Here is an 18,154-nt window from a genome sequence, read left to right as displayed (position 1 = left end):
TTCTATAACAAAAATGGAATTAGAGTATAGAACAATAATATAAATAATTGATAAATTTAAAAATATATAGAAATGATACAACACACTATTAAGCATGCACTTGTTGAAATTACTGGGCTGGGTGCAGTGGCTAATGCCTGTAATCCCAGCACTTCGGGAGGTCGAGGTGGGTGAATTTAACTCCATCTCAAAAACAAACAATCAAAAAAGGAATAATATTGTGAAGATGTCTATACCGTTCAATTTAATCTACAGAATTAATGCAATATTTTTCAAATTTCTCATTGCATTTTTGAATAAAAACAGCAAATCCAAAAGTATACGGAATCTAAAGAGATAATAAAGTACCCAATAATCTTCAAGGAATAATGTTGGAGGCATTACAATTTCTGATTTCTAAATACATCAAAAAGCTACAGAATTAAAACAATTTGGTATGAGTATAAAAGTGAAAAAGTAGACCAATAAAACAGAATGCAGGCCAGGCACAGTGGCTCATGCCTGTAATCCCAGCACTTTGGGAGGCCGAGGCGGGTGGATCACGAGGTCAGGAGATCGAGACCATCCTGGCTAACACGGTGAAACCCCATCTCTACTAAAAATACACAAAAAAATTAGCCGGGCATGGTGGCAGGCGCCTGTAGTCCCAGCTTCTCGGGAGGCTGAGGCAGGAGAATGGCATGAACTCAGGAGGCGGCGGAGCGTGCAGTGAGCGGAGATCGCGCCACTGCACTCCAGCCTGGGCGACAGAGCGAGACTCCATCTCAAAAAAAAAAAAAAAAGAAAAGAAAAAAAAAGAAAAAAAATGAATGCAGCATGCACGTTAGCTTTCACATAACTATTGCAGCATTGTTACTGAAAGCCAATAGGTTAAAGCAATGCAAATTTCTGTCACCAAGTCATTCAGTAGATAGAAAAATACTGGAATCTCATTCAGTTTTCAAATAGCAGAAAATAGTCTAACTATTAAGATAAATATTGATGACATTATGCAAAATAAAATGAGCCAGCCAGAAAAAGACAGAGATTGTATGAGATATATAAAGCAGTTATACTCTTAAAAACAGAAAACAGAGTGGTGTTTGAAAAGTGCCACGAAATGGGAAGAATTGGTAGTTGTTTAATATGTAGTGAGATTTAGCTTTGCAAGATAAAAACATTCTAGTGATATGTTGCATAACAATGTCAATATAATTAATATGACCAAACTGAGTATTTAGAAATATGTACTTATCACTCTCTCAGGCAAAACTGCAGTGGCATTATCTCAGCTCACTGCAACCTCCACCTCCTGGGTTTAAGCAATTCCCCTGCCTCAGCCTTCTCAGTAGCTGGAATTATAGGTGCACGCCACCACGACTGGCTAATTTTTTGTATTTTAGTAGAGACGGGGTTTCACCATGTTGGCCAGGATGGTCTCGATCTTCTGACACCATGATCCACCTGCCTTGGCCTTTGAAAGTGATGGGATTACAGGCATAAGCCACCGTGCCCGGCCTAGAAAATCTTGTTGTTAATTTTGTTATGTGTTTTTGACACATAACACATAAGTAAAAATAAACAACAATACCTAAAATAGATACAGAGTAATTATTGTTTTTAAATTATCTTCAGATTCAAAAGTGTTTCTCTGACACAAAATTAATATAGATTCACAAATAAATAGATGTTGAAGTTGGGAGAGATTTTATGACTACTCACCTAGACAGGATTAAAAAACTGTTACAGGCCAGGTGAAGTGGCTCACGCCTGTAATCACAGCACTGTGGGAGGCCGAGGCAGGCAGACCACCCGAGGTTAGGAGTTCGAGACCAACCTGACCAAAATGGTGAAACCCTGTCTCTACTAAAAGTACAAAATTAGCCAGGTGTGGTGGCACATGCCTGTAATCCCAGCTACTCAGGAGGCTGAGGTAGGAGAATGGCATGAACCCAGAAGTTGGAGGTTTCAGTGAGCTGAGATCCCACCATTGTACTGCAGCCTGCATAACAAGAGCAAAATTCCCTCTCAAAAAAACCAAAACCAAAACCAAAAACAAAACCCTGTTACACCAAACCTACACAACAAATATACAAGTGACACAAAACTACAGGGGTAATATTTATACAGGCAAAGAAACATAGAAATAATTACATTGGCAATAGACAGATGGCTTTTTCATATTTAATTTTGCTCTACACTGTCTTAAATTGTACAGTTAAATATTCTTATATACAATTATAATATAAACTAAAAAATATATTGTTATATACAATTATAATATAAACTAAAAAATCAACACATAATTAACTGGTGTGATGTGACATACCCAAAAATATATAACACAAAATATTAAATTACAAAAAAATTAAAACATGGGATGTAAAACAAGTAGATCCATGTATTCATGAAAGGAATCTTAGAATATAAGGTAAAGTAAATACAAAGATTACTTGAAGATTTAAAAAAAAGGTGAGAACTTCCCAAATTTTAATGTAACAACAACAAAAACTTCTAACCAGTAATACTTGATTCAAAATTATTTTACTTCAAAAAGAGTATAAAGACTTTCCAAAATAAAAGTTGGGTGTTCATCACCATTAGCACAATCCTACAAGATATACCATACGGGGTTGTGCGCCCTGGCTCATGCCTGTAATCCCAACACTTTGGGAGGCTGAGGCGGGTGGATTGTCTGAGGTCAGGAGTTCAAGACCAGCCTGAATAACATGGTGAAACACCGTCTGTACTAAAAGTGTAAAAGTTATTCGGACATGGTGGCGCATTCCTGTTGTCCCAGCTACTGAGGAGGACAAGGCAGGAGAATTTCTTGAATCAAGGAGGCGGAGGTTGCAGTGAGCCAAAATCCTGCCATGGTACTCCAGCCTGTGTGATAGAGAAAGACTCCATCTCACAAAAAAAGGCCAGGTGCAATGGTGTCCACTGCACTCCACTACTGCACTCCATCCTGAGCAACAGAGTGACACTCAGTCTCAAAAAACAAAACAAAAACAAAAATAAAACAAAACAAAATCAAAATGATTGTTCATAAAACCTTTAAAGTTCTTTTATAGAATATTAAAAACGTAAGTAAATGTGCATAAATCAGCCAGGCACAGTGGCTCATGCCTGTAATACCAGTGCTTTGGAAGGCCAAGGAGGGTGAATCATAAGGCCAGGACTTTGAGACCAGCCTGGCCAGCACGGTGAAACCCTGTCTCTACTAAAAATACAAAAGTTAGCCGGGCATGGTGGTGCACACCTATAATCCCAGCTACATGGGAGGCTGAGGTAGGACAACCACTTGTACCTGGGAGGTGGAGCCTGTAGTGAGCTGAGATTGTGTCATTGCATTCCAGCCTGGACAATAGAGTGAGACTCTGTCTCAAAAAAAAAAAAAAATTCTGCCTAAATTTGTTTAATAAATATACCATATAATAACTGGAAAATATAGAGACATAGCTTTTGTATTAAATTGAAATTGTTATAAAATTAAAACATATTGTTTTAACTTTAAGATATATGTAATCTCCAGTTTTCAAGATGATTACAAAGATAATATTTATAGAATGTATGCAAAAGAAAGTAAAAAATAATGCATGCCAGTACAAAATTAAATAAAAATTAAGAAAGTAAAGCAGGAAATGAGAAAAATAAAACTACTAGAAACACATAAAACAATCACAATATAATGGGAAATAACAACTTCATTTCTTTAAGCAATCATTTTAAATATAAATTAATTAAACTACTTAATAAAATAAAATGTAATCTTAGGACTTTGGAAGGCCAACGTAGGCTGATCACTTGATCCCAGGAGTTCAAGACCAGCCTGGGCAACATGGGAAAACTCTGTCTCTACAAAAAATACAAAAAACTAGCTGGGTGTGATGACACATACTAGTAACCCAGCTACTTGGGAGGCTAAAATGAGAGGACAATCTGAGTTTGGGAGGTTTGGATAGCAGTGAGACATGCAAATCAGCCTGGTTGACAGAGTGAGGCCCTATTTCAAAAATAAATGAGGTCAGGCATGGTGGCTCACGCCTGTAATCCCAGCACTTTGAGAGGCCGAAATGCGTAGCTCATCTGAAGTCAGGAGTTCAAGAACAGCCTGGCCATCATGGTGAAACCCTGTCTCTACTAAAAATACAAAAAATTAGCCTGGCATGGTGGCGGGCACCTGTAATCTCAGCTACTCTGGAAGCTGAGGCAGGAGAATCGCTTAAATCCGGGAGGCGGAGGTTGAAGTGAACTGAGATCGCACCATTGCACTCCAGCCTGGGCAACAAGAGCAAAAATGCATGTCTAAATAAATAAATATATAAATAAATAAAATTATATAAAGAAAAAGAAATATGGTGAAACACCGTCTTGAATAATAATGCAAGAATTTGCAGGGAATGGTGGCGCGCCTGTAGTGCCAGCTACTCGGGAGGTTGAGGCAGAAGAATGGCTTGAACGCAGAAGGCGGGGGTTGCAATGTGCTGAGATTGTGCCATTGCACTTTAGCCTGGGCAAGAGAGTGAGACTTCCTCTCAAAACAACAACAAAAAACAAAAAAACTACACTGAAAAAACACGCTAATACAGAACTTCAAACAGTAAGATAAATGTTTACTCATAAAATCTGGTATAACACATGGAAGTATCATTACAAAAATTTGTCAGGCCAGGCGCTGTGGCTCATGCCTGTAATCTCAGCACTTTGGGAGGCTGAGGCGGGCAGATGACCTGAGGTTAGGAGTTTAAGACTAGTCTGGTCAACGTGATGAAACCCCATCTCTACTAAAAATACAAAAATTAGTCAGACACGGTGGTACATCCCTGTAATCCCCGCTACTTGGGAGGCTGAGGCATGAGAATTGCTTGAACCCGGAAGGTGAGGGTTGCAGTGAGCCAAGATCTCACTACCGCACTCCAGCCTGGATGAGAGTGGGTAACTCGTTCTCAAAAAAAAAAAAAAAAAAAAATTGTTGAGGTAACTGCAATCTTTAACTGTTATTATGTATTCATCATATACAGGTATTTTGAATCATTGGCATGCATTGTGTGGCAGTAAAATTTCAGAGAATCTGCGGTATAATTATAAATAGAAGAGTCTAATGAGAAACTTTTAATAAATTAGCATTTAAAAGAAACTAGAGTTGCTTTTTATGTTTTAAATATACGTTATTCTTACACAAAACTGCTGTATTCCAACTTTAGAAGCAAAGAATAGCCTTACATTGTTAAATATAGAAAAAATATATATATATATATTTTGCAGAATAGGGTTAGACCCTCAGATATGTAAAACAAATATTAGGAAATAAACTCTGTTATTATTTATATACAGGGTGAAGAAAGTAGATGAAAATCCCATAATTTTATAACTACTTATAACTAGTAACTATTTATATTTAGTAACTATAACCATTTAGTAACTATTTTCATAAATATGGAGTGCTTACTAATTATCTAATTTACTTTCAGCATACCATGCAAATTCTAGCATATTGTCTAAATATCTGAATCTAAAATTACAAATTTGAAATAGAATATAGAAAGAAAGAAATGTATAAGGAGAGTGACATCAGTAAGATGAAAAGAATAAAAGTGCTCTATTTTCATATCCCCTTACAGCAAAAAAAGTCAGCTATCCCTGACCAAAAATGACTTTATGAGAGAACCAGGCATTATGGTTCACACCTGTAATGACAGCTACATGGTACATTACTGTTGGAGAAATGCTTCAGGCCAGGATTTTGAGACCAGCCTAGGTTATGTAGCAAGACACCATCTCCAAAATAAGTGCCTCTAAGACAGATTTGAGATCCAGGGATGGAGTTGTGAAATGCTGTTAAAGCTTCAGTTCGAGACATGTTCTATTCAGAAGGCAGGCCCTCATTCAGGTGGGAAATTACAGGACCCCTGTTCTTGGCTACAGACCAGGATAGGGTTCACCCAACTTGGTCCCACAGAGAATTCTAAACTTACTCTGTAACCACCACAGACTCCTCCCAGCCCTGGTCTGGCAGAGGTCCTGCTATGCCAGAGACCTGGAGGAAGGCACCCATTTACAGCCATGTAGGCAGGCCTGCAGACTTTGGCCTTTACCATGGTCCCTGAAACAGTTCACTGACTCAGTTTCAGTTATGTGAGCCACAGTTTATAGTCAGTTCTGCCTATATAGAAACCCACACAGTTACCTGGGGAAATGTTCTCTGGTACTTACTGAAAGTCACACTCATCCACACCCTGATTTAAGGCCCAGCATATGCAGACCTGACTGCAAAGCATGCCCTAGTGTCTGCCCTACAGAGCAAAGTCCTGAAAGATATGCAGTCTGTCCAAAAATAAAACGGGAATTACAACTACCCAAGCCCCCGTAACAGGTCAACTGAAGGTGAACCCTAGTGGAGACCCAGCATCCTTGTGACCAAGCTACAACCCCTCTTCACTACAAATTCAGAGGGCATCTCATCACCCTAAGGGCCCAATAAAAGAAAACCTTTACCTTCTAAAATCAGTTTATGAAAACTTGAAGAGGTGTTTGTTCCATCAAATTCAGACACCAATACAAAACTATATTGTGCCCATTGTCAATGCTTCTATTTTAATGTAGCACTGGAAGTATGTGGCAGAAGAATTAGTCAAAGAAATAAAAAAATCCACTGAAATTAAAAAATAAGTAAAATGCTGCTATTTGTAGATCATACAATCTTTTTTTTTTTTTTTGAGACCCAGGTCACAGCTCTGTCGCCCAGGCACAGGTCGCGGTGGCGGATCTCAGCTCACTGCAAGCTCCATGCCTCCCGGGTTCCAGCATTTCTCCTGCCTCAGACTCCCGGTAGCTGGGACCACAGGCCCGCCCGCCCGCCCGGCTAGTTTTTAGCATTTTTTAGTAGGAGGCGGGGTTTCACCCGTGTTAGCCAGGATGGTCTGATCTCCTGACCTGCAGTGATCCATGCGTCTCGGCCTCCCAAGTGCTGGGATTACGAGGCTTGGGCCACGGCCCGACCAGATCATACAATCTTATATCTAAAAAACCATAAACAGTATATTAAAATCTGTCTAAACTAATAAAGATATACTCAGTAAATTAGCAAAATATAAAATTGACATACATCTATGGTTTTCATATATCTGATAAAATAGAGAAAAAATTTTATTGACTATACCATTAAATAATAGAATTTCTAGGAAAATATTAACCAAGGAGGTAAAAATCTTTACAATAAAAAAGAAAAGGCGGGTCGCGGTGGCTCAAACCTGTAATCCCGGCACTTTGGGAGGCCGAGATGGTAGGGATCATGAGGTCAGGGAGACAGAGACCATCCTAGCTAACCGGTGAAACCCATCTCTACTAAAAAATACAAAAAACTAACTGGTGAGTGGTGAGCCTGTAGTCCCAGTTACACAAGGCGGAGGCAGGAGAATGCGGTAAACCAGGCCGGAGCTTGCAGTGAGCAAAGATCCGGCCACTGCACTCCAGCCTGGGTGATAGAGCAAAGACTCCATCTCAAAAAAAAAAGGAAAATTAGAAAAGATACAAATAAATTTTAAAATATTTTATGAATTGAAAAAATAAATATTATTGAAGTGCCATATTATCCAATCTATAGATTAAATAAACCTATTAATTAAAATTGCAGTGGTACTATTTTCACAATAATGGAAAATACAATTCAAAAATTTACATGAAACTAAAATGAACTTTGAATAGCCAAAGCAACCATGAGGAAAAATAACAAAGCAGAGGGATGTCATACTTATAATTTCAAACTATGTATTTCAAGACTAGATAGTAATAAAAATGGAATGGACTGTGCAGAAAAATGAACAAACAAAATTCAACAGAAACTATTACTCTCAGACATTTCAGACCTGATGCAAAAAGAGAACTTTGAGAGTAATTTTAGTTTCTCAAAATCATGCAGATATTTGTGTGTCCCAAAAATTAAGGAAAAGCAGCCACATTGTACAGTCTCTTTATGCCATGAAGAGGACTTTGGCTCTCACTGTGAAGTTGAAGGAAGCTCACTGAAAGAAAAGGAAAATCCTTAGAGAATTTAAAAGCATAAGACAGATGATGCTCCTTTGTAAGAGCAAAATTAAAAAAGAAAAAACAAACAAACAAACAAACCCAGCTGCCCAGGATATTTCCTTTGGAACACAGCTTCCCAAATCACACTTTCTCTTTGACCTTGGGACCCCTTATCTGTGTGGTCTGTTGTATTCATTTTCACTCGCACCTACCTGGGGATTTGGCAACCATCTCATGTCTCTTCATAGTCCAAGATTTTTTCCCTTGCTCCAGACAGGTGATCAGGTCTGGCTTAGAAACAGGAATACCTGTTTTATTAAAAATAAAGAACATAAATCTTGCTTATATTCTCCAATTACAAGCTAGTAATGTGCTCAGCAGAGAGAATGTGATAAAATATGCTAGTAAATTAATACAAAAATACTAAGTTATAACAGAAATTTCTAAATAATTAGAAAATACTTTCAACTTGTAGGTTTCTTAATTTCACTATCTGGTTCTACTGAATCAAAAATTGGTGGTGGCAATTAGATTTTCAGGTGGGGGCAACAATATTTTATGCCACTAAATTTCTGGAATTACCACTAATTTAGAATGAAGAATACAGCTCAACTCAGGAATGTGGAAAGTTTGGATTAAGATGGAACACATTGAAGAAATTCTTTTCTAAATGAACAAATTCTGAAGATTTTCTGGAAAATGGGGATGTGAAACTCTTTTATGCAAAGAATAAATTACTAAAAAAATTCTACAAAAATAAATAAATAAATAAATAAAACATTTAGGGTATATTATTATGTACTCAAGTTATCCTCACCAAGGAAGACCAGGTTTTTGTAGTTCTCTAACATCACATTCCTATATAAATTCCGCTGTGCAGTGTCCAGGCAATGCCACTCCTCCAGAGAGAATTCTATGGCCACGTCTCTAAATTGCAATGGTCCCTGAAAAACATACACACACACACACACACACACACACATTTTTACCAAGTGGGCATGGGCGGAATTTTTAATTTGACTTAAGGTGAAATGTGACAGTAAAGAGAACTGGTTCTGACTTATAGGACTGACTAAAATTACCCAATAAAATGATTTCAAAACAGAAATATTATCTAATGTATTCTCTAACTCTGAGAAGAAAGAGCAGCATAAGATCCACATCAATTCATGTATTTTTCTAGATAATAAAGTATAAAATTAAGGGCAAGAACATGAACATGTACATTTTTGAGTGCTATATTTACATCATACAGAATGAGATGTGAATATTTTTCAGATGGAAAAGACATGTTGAGTTAGAAGGCATCTCTAAAGTTGTAATATGTACAATAAGCTGAAGACCTCGTTATGCAGGTCCCCCCCTCCCCCCCAGAAGATCTGGAATAAAGTCTGATTTATTTATTTATTTAGAGATGGAGTTTCGCTCTTGTTGCCCAAGCTGGAGTGAAATGGTGCCATCTCGGCTCACCGCCACCTTCACCTCCCAGGTTCAAGCAATTCTCCTGCCTCAGCCTCCCAAGTATCTGGGATTGCAGGCATGCCCTACCACACTCGGTAATTTTTTTTTTTTTTTTTTGTATTTTTAGTAGAGATGGTGTTTCTTTATGTTGGTCAGGCTGGTCTTGAACTCCTTACCTCAGGTGATCTGCCCCCTCTGGCCTCCTAAAGTGTTGGGATTACAGGTGGAGACACCGTGCCCAGCTAATTTTGTGAATTTCTAACAAGCTCACCAGTAATGCCAATGTTTTTGGCCCAAGAAGGATATTTTGACAAACATCTAGTAAGTGGAAGAGCCTGTGTTTTCCCCACTTTTTCTAGCCTGTAAACAAACATAATAGCCTTCATTTACCATAGAAACATATGTAGAGGAAAAAAAGGACAGTTGCCAGATTAACTGTGATGGTTTATGCACATCAGCTGCATAAAGATACTTAATAATAAAGAGGAAAAATAATTAACTCTACAGTGAAAAAAATATATCAGAGATATTTAAACCAAGTGAATCATTAACTTCACTAGGACAATTTTTTTTTTTTGAGACGGAGTCTTGCTCTGTTGCCCAGGCTGGAGTGCAGTGGTGCGGTCTCGGCTCACTGCAAGCTCTGCCTCCTGAGTTCACACCATTCTCCTGCCGCAGCCTCCTAAGTAGCTGGGATTACAGGCGCCCACCACCATGCCCAGCTAATTGTTTTGTATTTTTAGTAGAGACAGGGTTTCACCATATTAGCCAGGATGGTCTTGATCTCCTGACCTCGTGATCCACCTGCCTCGGCCTCCCAAAGTGCTGGGAATACAGGTGTGAGCCACCACGGCCAGCCTAGGACAAATTTTTATGATGTGCTAATGCACACAGAAGAACAGAGCATCACTGTTGAAATATTCCTCCCAAAAAAAAATATAGTCTGAATGTAAGCATAAAGAAACATCAGTTTTAGACCAGGCATGGTGGCTCATGCCTGTGATCCCAGCAATTTGGGAGGCTGCGGGGGAAGGATCACAAGTTCAGGAGTTCGAGACCAGCATGACTAACATGGTGTAACCCTGTCTCTATTAAAAATACAAAAATTAGCCAGGTGTTGTGGCAAGCACTTGTAATCCCGGCTACTTAGCATGCTAAGGCAGGAGAATTGCTTGAACCTGGGAGGTGAAGGCTGCAGTGAGCCAAGATCAGGCCGCTGCACTCTAGCCTTGGTGACAGAGCCAGACTCCGTGTCAAAAAAAAAAAAAAAAAGAAACATCAGTTTTATACAAACTTTAAAATACAGATGACTGCTACATTCTGTAATTTTTAGTAGTAATTTTAAGTAGGCTTCATTTAGCACACTAAAGAGCAGGTATCTCCTAATAACTTTTTTCAGAACTTTCTGGGTAATAAATGCCATCCCATTTAAATAAGCATTTTCTTTTCTTTTTTTTTTTTTTTTTTTTGGACGGAGTCTCGCTCTGTCCCCCAGGCTGGAGTGCAGCGGAGCCATCTTGGCCCACTGCAAGCTCCTCCTCCCGGGTTCACACCATTCTGCTTCAGCCTCCTGAGTAGCTGAGACTACAGATGCCCACCACCACGCCTGGCTAATTTTTTGTATTTTTAGTAGAGACGGGGTTTCACTGTGTTAGCCAGGATAGTCTCGATCTCCTGACCTCGTGATCCACCCATCTCAGCCTCCCAAAATGCTGCGATTACAGTTGTGAGCCAGCGCACCTAGCCTAAATAAGCATTTTCTTAATCCTGGTCTGCATACAGCTAATGGAACACACAGATGGAGCCTCATCATTACATGTTCTCCATCTTTACTAAGGACCACAGTTTTCCCCGATAGAAATCTTGAGTATCCACATCTTTTCATGTTCAACAGCCACAAAGGGAACATTTTAAAAATTGCCGATCCTAAATTCTTGCTGAGAATTCTACATGGCATATAAGAAGCTATGATGCAGAGAATAAAGAGAAGGCTCTGGAATACAGGAAAGAAATATTTTTCAGAGACTCCTGACTGTCATAAGAATTTAAAGAAGGCCGGGCGCGGTGGCTCAAGCCTGTAATCCCAGCACTTTGGGAGGCCGAGATGGGCGGATCACGAGGTCAGGAGATCGAGACCATCCTGGCTAACACGGTGAAACCCCGTCTCTACTAAGAAATACAAAAAATAGCCGGGCGAGGTGGCGGGCGCCTGTAGTCCCAGCTACTCGGGAGGCTGAGGCCGGAGAATGGCGTGAACCCGGGAGGAGGAGCTTGCAGTGAGCTGAGATCCGGCCACTGCACTCCAGCCTGGGCTACAGAGCGAGACTCCGTCTCAAAAAAAAAAAAAAAAAAAAGAATTTAAAGAAGTAATTAAACCAAACTCATTAGGGAGGAAAAACACAAGTAGAGAAGTAAAGGTTTATGAGTACTAAACGCATGGCAGTCCAGGAGGCAGAATCGACACTGCTCTTCATCTGAGACATGTTTACCTGAAGAAAAGCCACTTTTTTTCTTTCTCCTCCTTCTCTGAAATTCCTTCTGAGATGAGATTCTCTAGACAAATTACACCTGAATCTTGAGAATATGTCTTTAAAGGTTTCAGTACCACATGTTTACCTGTTAGCATGACATCAACTGGCAGAAAAACAAAGACAGAAAAAGTCCACCCATTTCTGTCCTTTAAAACAGAAGACATTCAGTAACAATGAGCTGCTCCATGAAGATAAAAATATAAATTTCTCTTTCCTGTCCTCAGATGCTCTCCCCTGCCACAGACACCAGCCATTTCTGCTACAGTAATGGAAATAAGCGCCACACTGACCTGTCCCTACCAAACCCAAACAGAACAGGCCCTGTGACCACCCTTTAGTGCAAAGTTGGAACTGAACTCTCATGAATGTATTTTGAAGCCCTCATACTTGATTCTGGTCTTACCTGAGTCACACAAGGGACTTCATAAAACAATATGGATGTTTCCACCCAGAATAATAAACAGAAGCTGTGGGAAGGGCACAAGAAATTTCTGCAAATTGGCCATGTGATCCTAATGAGAAGCCTCGGCTGATAACCACCAAGCTAAGCATTTTCTCTCAAGCTTTAACAAGCTTATAAATCACTTGGTAATTTTGGCCCCAAATTATGTAATGTGACTACGGAGGTCTGAAAAGGGTCCATGAATGGATGTTTTAAACAAGTTCCCTGTCAATGCTGATGTTGCTTCCCCTTGGCTCATTAATAGCATTAGTTAGAGAAGCAGGCACAGCACAAGGTCCCTTACACTCAGCACTCTTGTCACAACCAAATACTTCTGTCACAAATAAGGACAACCTATCTCCATCTAAAAGTTTTGTAGCCTTTGCTGGTTCTTTAAAGTTTACAGAAAAAACATAAGGCAGCAGTTTCTGAATAAGTCTGGATTTAAAAAACATGTACACATGTACTAATGCAATGTTTTTTAAACAGGTACTATGTGCTCAAGAGTATGATACAGAGCACTGTGCTGGGCATAACACATTATGTGATTTAATTCTCATAACACCCTGGGAGCTGGTACTAAGTGTCTAATAATTTTCAGGATTTAGGTAAAGGGCCCAGCATTTTTGTTTCTTCTTCTGTTTCTCTGCCGTCAAATTTTTTTTAAAACTGCAAAAAATTAAAGCTAAATATAGACAGATGAAAGAAACATGGAAAGCAAGAGTTTAATGTAGTTTAGAGAAAATTTTATTCTGTTTATATTTACGTTTTTGTGACTTGTGGAGCAACTACCGGATATGCAGGAATGGAAAACAAGTTCCTAAATAGAATGTCTCTGCAAACACTGGTTTTAATATAAAATTTAAAAACCAAGACCCTACAACACATAATTTATTTTCCCATTTATCTGTTTTTTGGATTTCAGGAAATTGTAAGCACCAGCTCTAGAAAGACAACAGGATTCACCAGCCAAAACTCTGATCTCTTCTACACAGTTCTGTGAAGCAAGACTCCAGGGTAGGGTCACACCTAAATAAGGCCTCCAAAAAGGGTGAATCTCAACAGAACTGGGTCAGGAAGTGGACCCTATGTAGAATTCTGTTCTCTATGCCACTGGGGTATTTCCAGTTTTGTTTTTTCTAAGCTTACCTAAAAAAAACTTAAATCCCAGAGTCTGTGTAATTTTAATCTTTTCTAGCCACTGCCCTGTCAACTCTATATTATATGCTAATATGCAATTTAAACAAATCCCTTAAGGTTTTCTAGGGTAAGTTTATTAGGAAACAAATATGTACACTTAACAGGATGAAAGAAATAGAAATACTGCTGGGCCTGTTGGCTCATGCCGGTAATCTCAACACTTTGGGAAGCTGAGGTAAGTGGATCATGAGGTCAGGAGTTCAAGACCAGACTGACCAATATTTTGAAACTCCGTCTCTATTAAAATTACAAAAATTAGCTGGGTGTGGTGGCGGGCACCTGTAATCCCAGCTATTCAGGAGGCTAAGGCAGAAGAATCACTTGAACCCAAATGGCAGAGTTTGTGGTGAGTCGAGATTGTGCCACTGAATTCCAGCCTGGGTGACATAGGGAGACTCCATATCAAAAAAGAAAAAAAAAAGAAATTATAACAACAATTCTGTTCATAAATATCCTTTCAAGTATAGACATCAGAAGTCACAATATAAAGTGGCAAATAATGCCCAATATTTTGGGCATATCTATTTGTTGTACCAACCATATGATGGTTCAATTATTTACTCAGTTGCTAGTCTAGACTAAAAATTTCTGGATTGTAGGAACCATGACTGCTTCATGTTTTATTTTAATGGTCATATGAAATGGAAGTTACTAGTTTATCTATTTGGGTCTCCAGATGTCCTCCTTGTTTATCATCCAAGTACCAGGAAACTGGAGAAACTCTCATCTGGGTACCTACCAAAGACACCCCTTGTATGAGGGGATGAACAAACACAGGATGATTCATTTCTCTTACACTGAGAAAGAAGCAGAATTAACTACTCTTGTCAGCCTGACACAATTCTGCTCTGGACATCCTCAAATCCCTCAAAGACACCTGGATGATTGTGAGAGAATTCCCAGTGACCTGGGACTGATGGCCCAATGATAAGCCAGGCTGGAGAGACTCAGGCTGATTCTCAATGAGAAATGGAACTGCCTTGGTGAAGCTCCAAAAGCTGGATCACCTGTCCTGATTTGCTAGCTCTTGGGTAAGAGAAAGAACACAAATACTATACTCCAGTATCACGTTTTACAGGTAAATATAGTTGTGGTCATAGCTCTGGATACTTTGTGGCCTTGTTCTCTCACTTTTAAGATGCTTTTTTATACTTACACATATTCTGTCATCAGATTCTATTTCCTCCTGGAAGCTCTCACATCACTGTGGCAGGTCAATGAACAAGATGTGAAAAATCTCACAGAGCCACACTCCCAAATGGGGGCTGTAAGCTGTCTAGGTTGACATCTCACAATGCAGAAAATGCCTTTTGTTAGTTTTCTATACATTCTCTATCCAAAGTCCGGCCCTTTTTTGTAAATTCCAGGCAGAGGCCAGATGCTACCTGCAGATTCTAGGTAGGATCTACCTGGCTCTGCATCCTTTGGTGTTACAGCAAGTGGAATACAAACAAAGAAGAGATCCCCTCATAGAGGCTGCTCTAGCACATTCTAAATGATAAATCTACATGGAACCAAAAAAAAAAAAAAAAAAAAAAGCTGACACAACATGAATATTAAGTAGACAGTTTATTTGGGTAAAGTTTACAGATTATAACCTGGGAGCAAAGATTAAAGTTGCCTGGAATCTACACTTCGATTAGCAGCAGTTACAAGAAGATTTGTAAAGACAACAAGAGAAACAGAGTAGGCTGACACGAAGTTGTTTGTCAGAAATTTCTATTTATTTAAAAAAAATAACATTGATTATTAATTAGATATATATCGTTATAGTTTAGGGTATGGGATATAGTGTCCAATGTGGCATTATTAGTTTAATTTATAGCTACATGTGGCAATACTGAACAGTTTCAAAAGATGAATACACAATTCAAAGGGAGGAGAAAGACATAATTGCACTTTTAACATCTCTGAGTTTGATAACTAAAAGGACTTGCATTTTTCAGATAAAAGTTTTTTAATTCCCAAATCCCAAGACCTGGATTCAAAATATGGAGCTGCAGATTTAGGGCTTGAGTGGCTGGAGCAGCAGCACATGTTACCTGCACATTTGTGAGCTTTTTAGCAAGGGAAGGAAGAAAAAAATGGAGATTTTCTTGTCTACATGTCTACTCAATGCACACATGTTACTCTACTTGGGTTTATGGGCCCCATGGTCTCTGAATCAGTTTCAGGATTGAAGATAAAAGAGTCATTGAAAGAGGTAAAATGACTGATTGCTGCCCTGTGAAATTTATAGAAATCTGATCTAGACTCTCTAGAAGTGACTGTAGAGGACTATAAATAACAAATAGGCAGAAACACAATTCTGCCTGCACATTTAGGGGATAGCATACACTTCTCTGCACAAATGTGAGTTGACTGGAAGCCTGAGAGGGAACGTCCCCTCTAGAGTAAATTCTGGTTGGCACCGTATGTGTTTATATCACGTCTGGTAATTCTAGACTGTTTGGAAACAATAATTAAAAGAAAAATTTTCTCCAGCCCCAGAGAAACTCTACAATAATAGAACAGAAAGAAAATGGTTTTATTACACAATTAAACTTGAATGTGACATGCATCATAGTCAATCTGCTTAAGAGACTGCAAAGATAGAAAGACAGCCACCATAATCAGTCCACAAGTAGAAGAATTTCCAGCACCATATCATACATAGTTCATCCTAAATTCACCTGGAGACTGAAGAGGTCATCTGTGTATGCTAATTACTTATATTCAATGACAAATAAACTTTTCACCTCTTCATAACAGGAGGTAGTTTAGCAGCTTGAAGCCAGGTGCCTGCTGAACGTAGGCTCTCACTCTGCTACAAAAATGGCTGAATAGTGTTCTATCTTTTTGGCTATTTACATTTTAGAGCAGTGGCTCTGTACTCCTTGGCAATGGGCTACAGCACTCCTGCTTGCTTTCTCCTGAGTACTAGTGTCCTCTCTTGACCTCTACCATCCGCCACTGAGGCACAGCTCAGAGCACAGTTTACAGTTTATGTGAACTCCATTTGCCACAGCAGCACTCGAGGGTCACATCAGAAATGGAAGCCTGAGCTACAGGAGGAGAGCCTGCAGGCCTCCTGGGTAGAACTTCACCTTCACAATAATGGAAATGGGAGCAGTGTTTCCGCCTCAGTTTCTACTTATAATGGTGACAAGGAAAAGATACTGCTGAATTTCCAGCATGAGTCCAGATAGAGATAGCTCCAAAAGTTATCTGTCTCACTGTGACAGCCCACCTTATTCAGAAACCATGGATATTAATAGGGTTTCTGAAATAGACACCCAAAGCATTGGAGAGAAAAACAGATCTCCATCTGAGCAAGATTCTTTTGAGAGAAAAAAGTTAAAATGATCTTAAGAAAAAGCTCAGTTTACATATAAGATTGATGATGTCAGCAATTTCTCTCCCTAAAAGCAGTTTCTCTCTAAACACCCAAAGTGCACAGCTACTCTAAGCATGAGAAACACGTGCATTATGAAGGAAGGGGGCAAGGCCGGGTGTGATGGCTCACGCCTGTAATCCTGGCACTTTGGGAAGCTGAGGCGGGTGGATCACAAGATCAGGAGTTCGAGACTAGCCTGGCCAATATGGTGAAACCCCATCTCTACTAAAAATACAAAAAAATTCACAGGGCATGGTGGTGGGTGCTATAGTCCCAGCTACTTGGGAGGTGGAGGCAGGAGAATCACTTGAATCCGGGAAGCAGAGGTTGCAGTGAGCCCAGATAGCGCCAGTGTACTCCAGCCAGGGGACAGAGTGAGACTCTGTTCCCCTAAAAAAAAAAAAAAAAAAAAAGGAAAAGAACAGGGACATATTTTCAGAAGAATTTTATAAAGTTCCATTTCCATTTTTGCTGTGCTCTCCTAGCCATTGAATGGGGGTCTATACTGAAATATATCTTACAACTTCCAATGACACATTTTGATGAAAAAATAGAAACTGACTGTGTTCATACACTGGAATATATTAGATCTTGCAACATAGCTAATTGAAGAACTACTATAGTTTTTGGGTGGCCACATCACCTGTCTGTATTTGTCCTGTAACAGCCACATACAAATTTAGTGAAATAAAAGATACTAAAATTGTGTTTACTCATAATTATCCCGATTGAATAAAGTAATAAACATGTCTGACTAATATCTACTAACTGTAACAATTTGGTTGTAAATATTCTTTGGATATTAGATATAAATATCTAAGTATGAATAATTTTAATGTACTAGTCATAATGTATGTAGCATTTTAAAAAATTAAAATTATACATCAGTTAGGCTGGGCGCGGTGGCTCATGCCTGTAATGCCAGCACTTTGGGAGGCCGAGGATGGTGAATCACGAGGTCAGTTCGAGAACAGCCTGGCCAATATAGTGAAACTCTGTCTCTACTAAAACCATATAAAAAAATTAGCCGGACCTGGTGGCTCACAACTGTACTACCAGCTACTTGGGAGGCTGAGGCAGGAGAATTGCTTGAACCTCAGAGGCAGAGTTTGCAGTGAGCCGAGATCGCACCACTGC

The 18,154-nt window shown here is 39.2% G+C and overlaps 1 protein-coding gene across 1 annotated transcript in view; it reads right to left on the bottom strand.

Moving 5' to 3' along the window:
• LOC101007196 (zinc finger protein 506) overlaps window positions 1–8,938 on the bottom strand; it is a 504,157-nt gene extending 495,219 nt beyond the window's left edge. The window contains 2 exon segments of the mRNA XM_031660354.1: window positions 8,220–8,315; window positions 8,825–8,938. Coding sequence (XP_031516214.1) covers window positions 8,220–8,243 — 24 coding nt within the window. The 5' untranslated portion in view covers window positions 8,244–8,315; window positions 8,825–8,938.
• Between the last annotated feature and the right edge of the window lie 9,216 nt (window positions 8,939–18,154).

The sequence above is a fragment of the Papio anubis genome, chromosome 20 (assembly GCF_008728515.1).
Source record: "Papio anubis isolate 15944 chromosome 20, Panubis1.0, whole genome shotgun sequence".
Lineage (NCBI taxonomy): Eukaryota > Metazoa > Chordata > Mammalia > Primates > Cercopithecidae > Papio > Papio anubis.
This window is presented reverse-complemented; position numbering and strand designations above follow the sequence as displayed.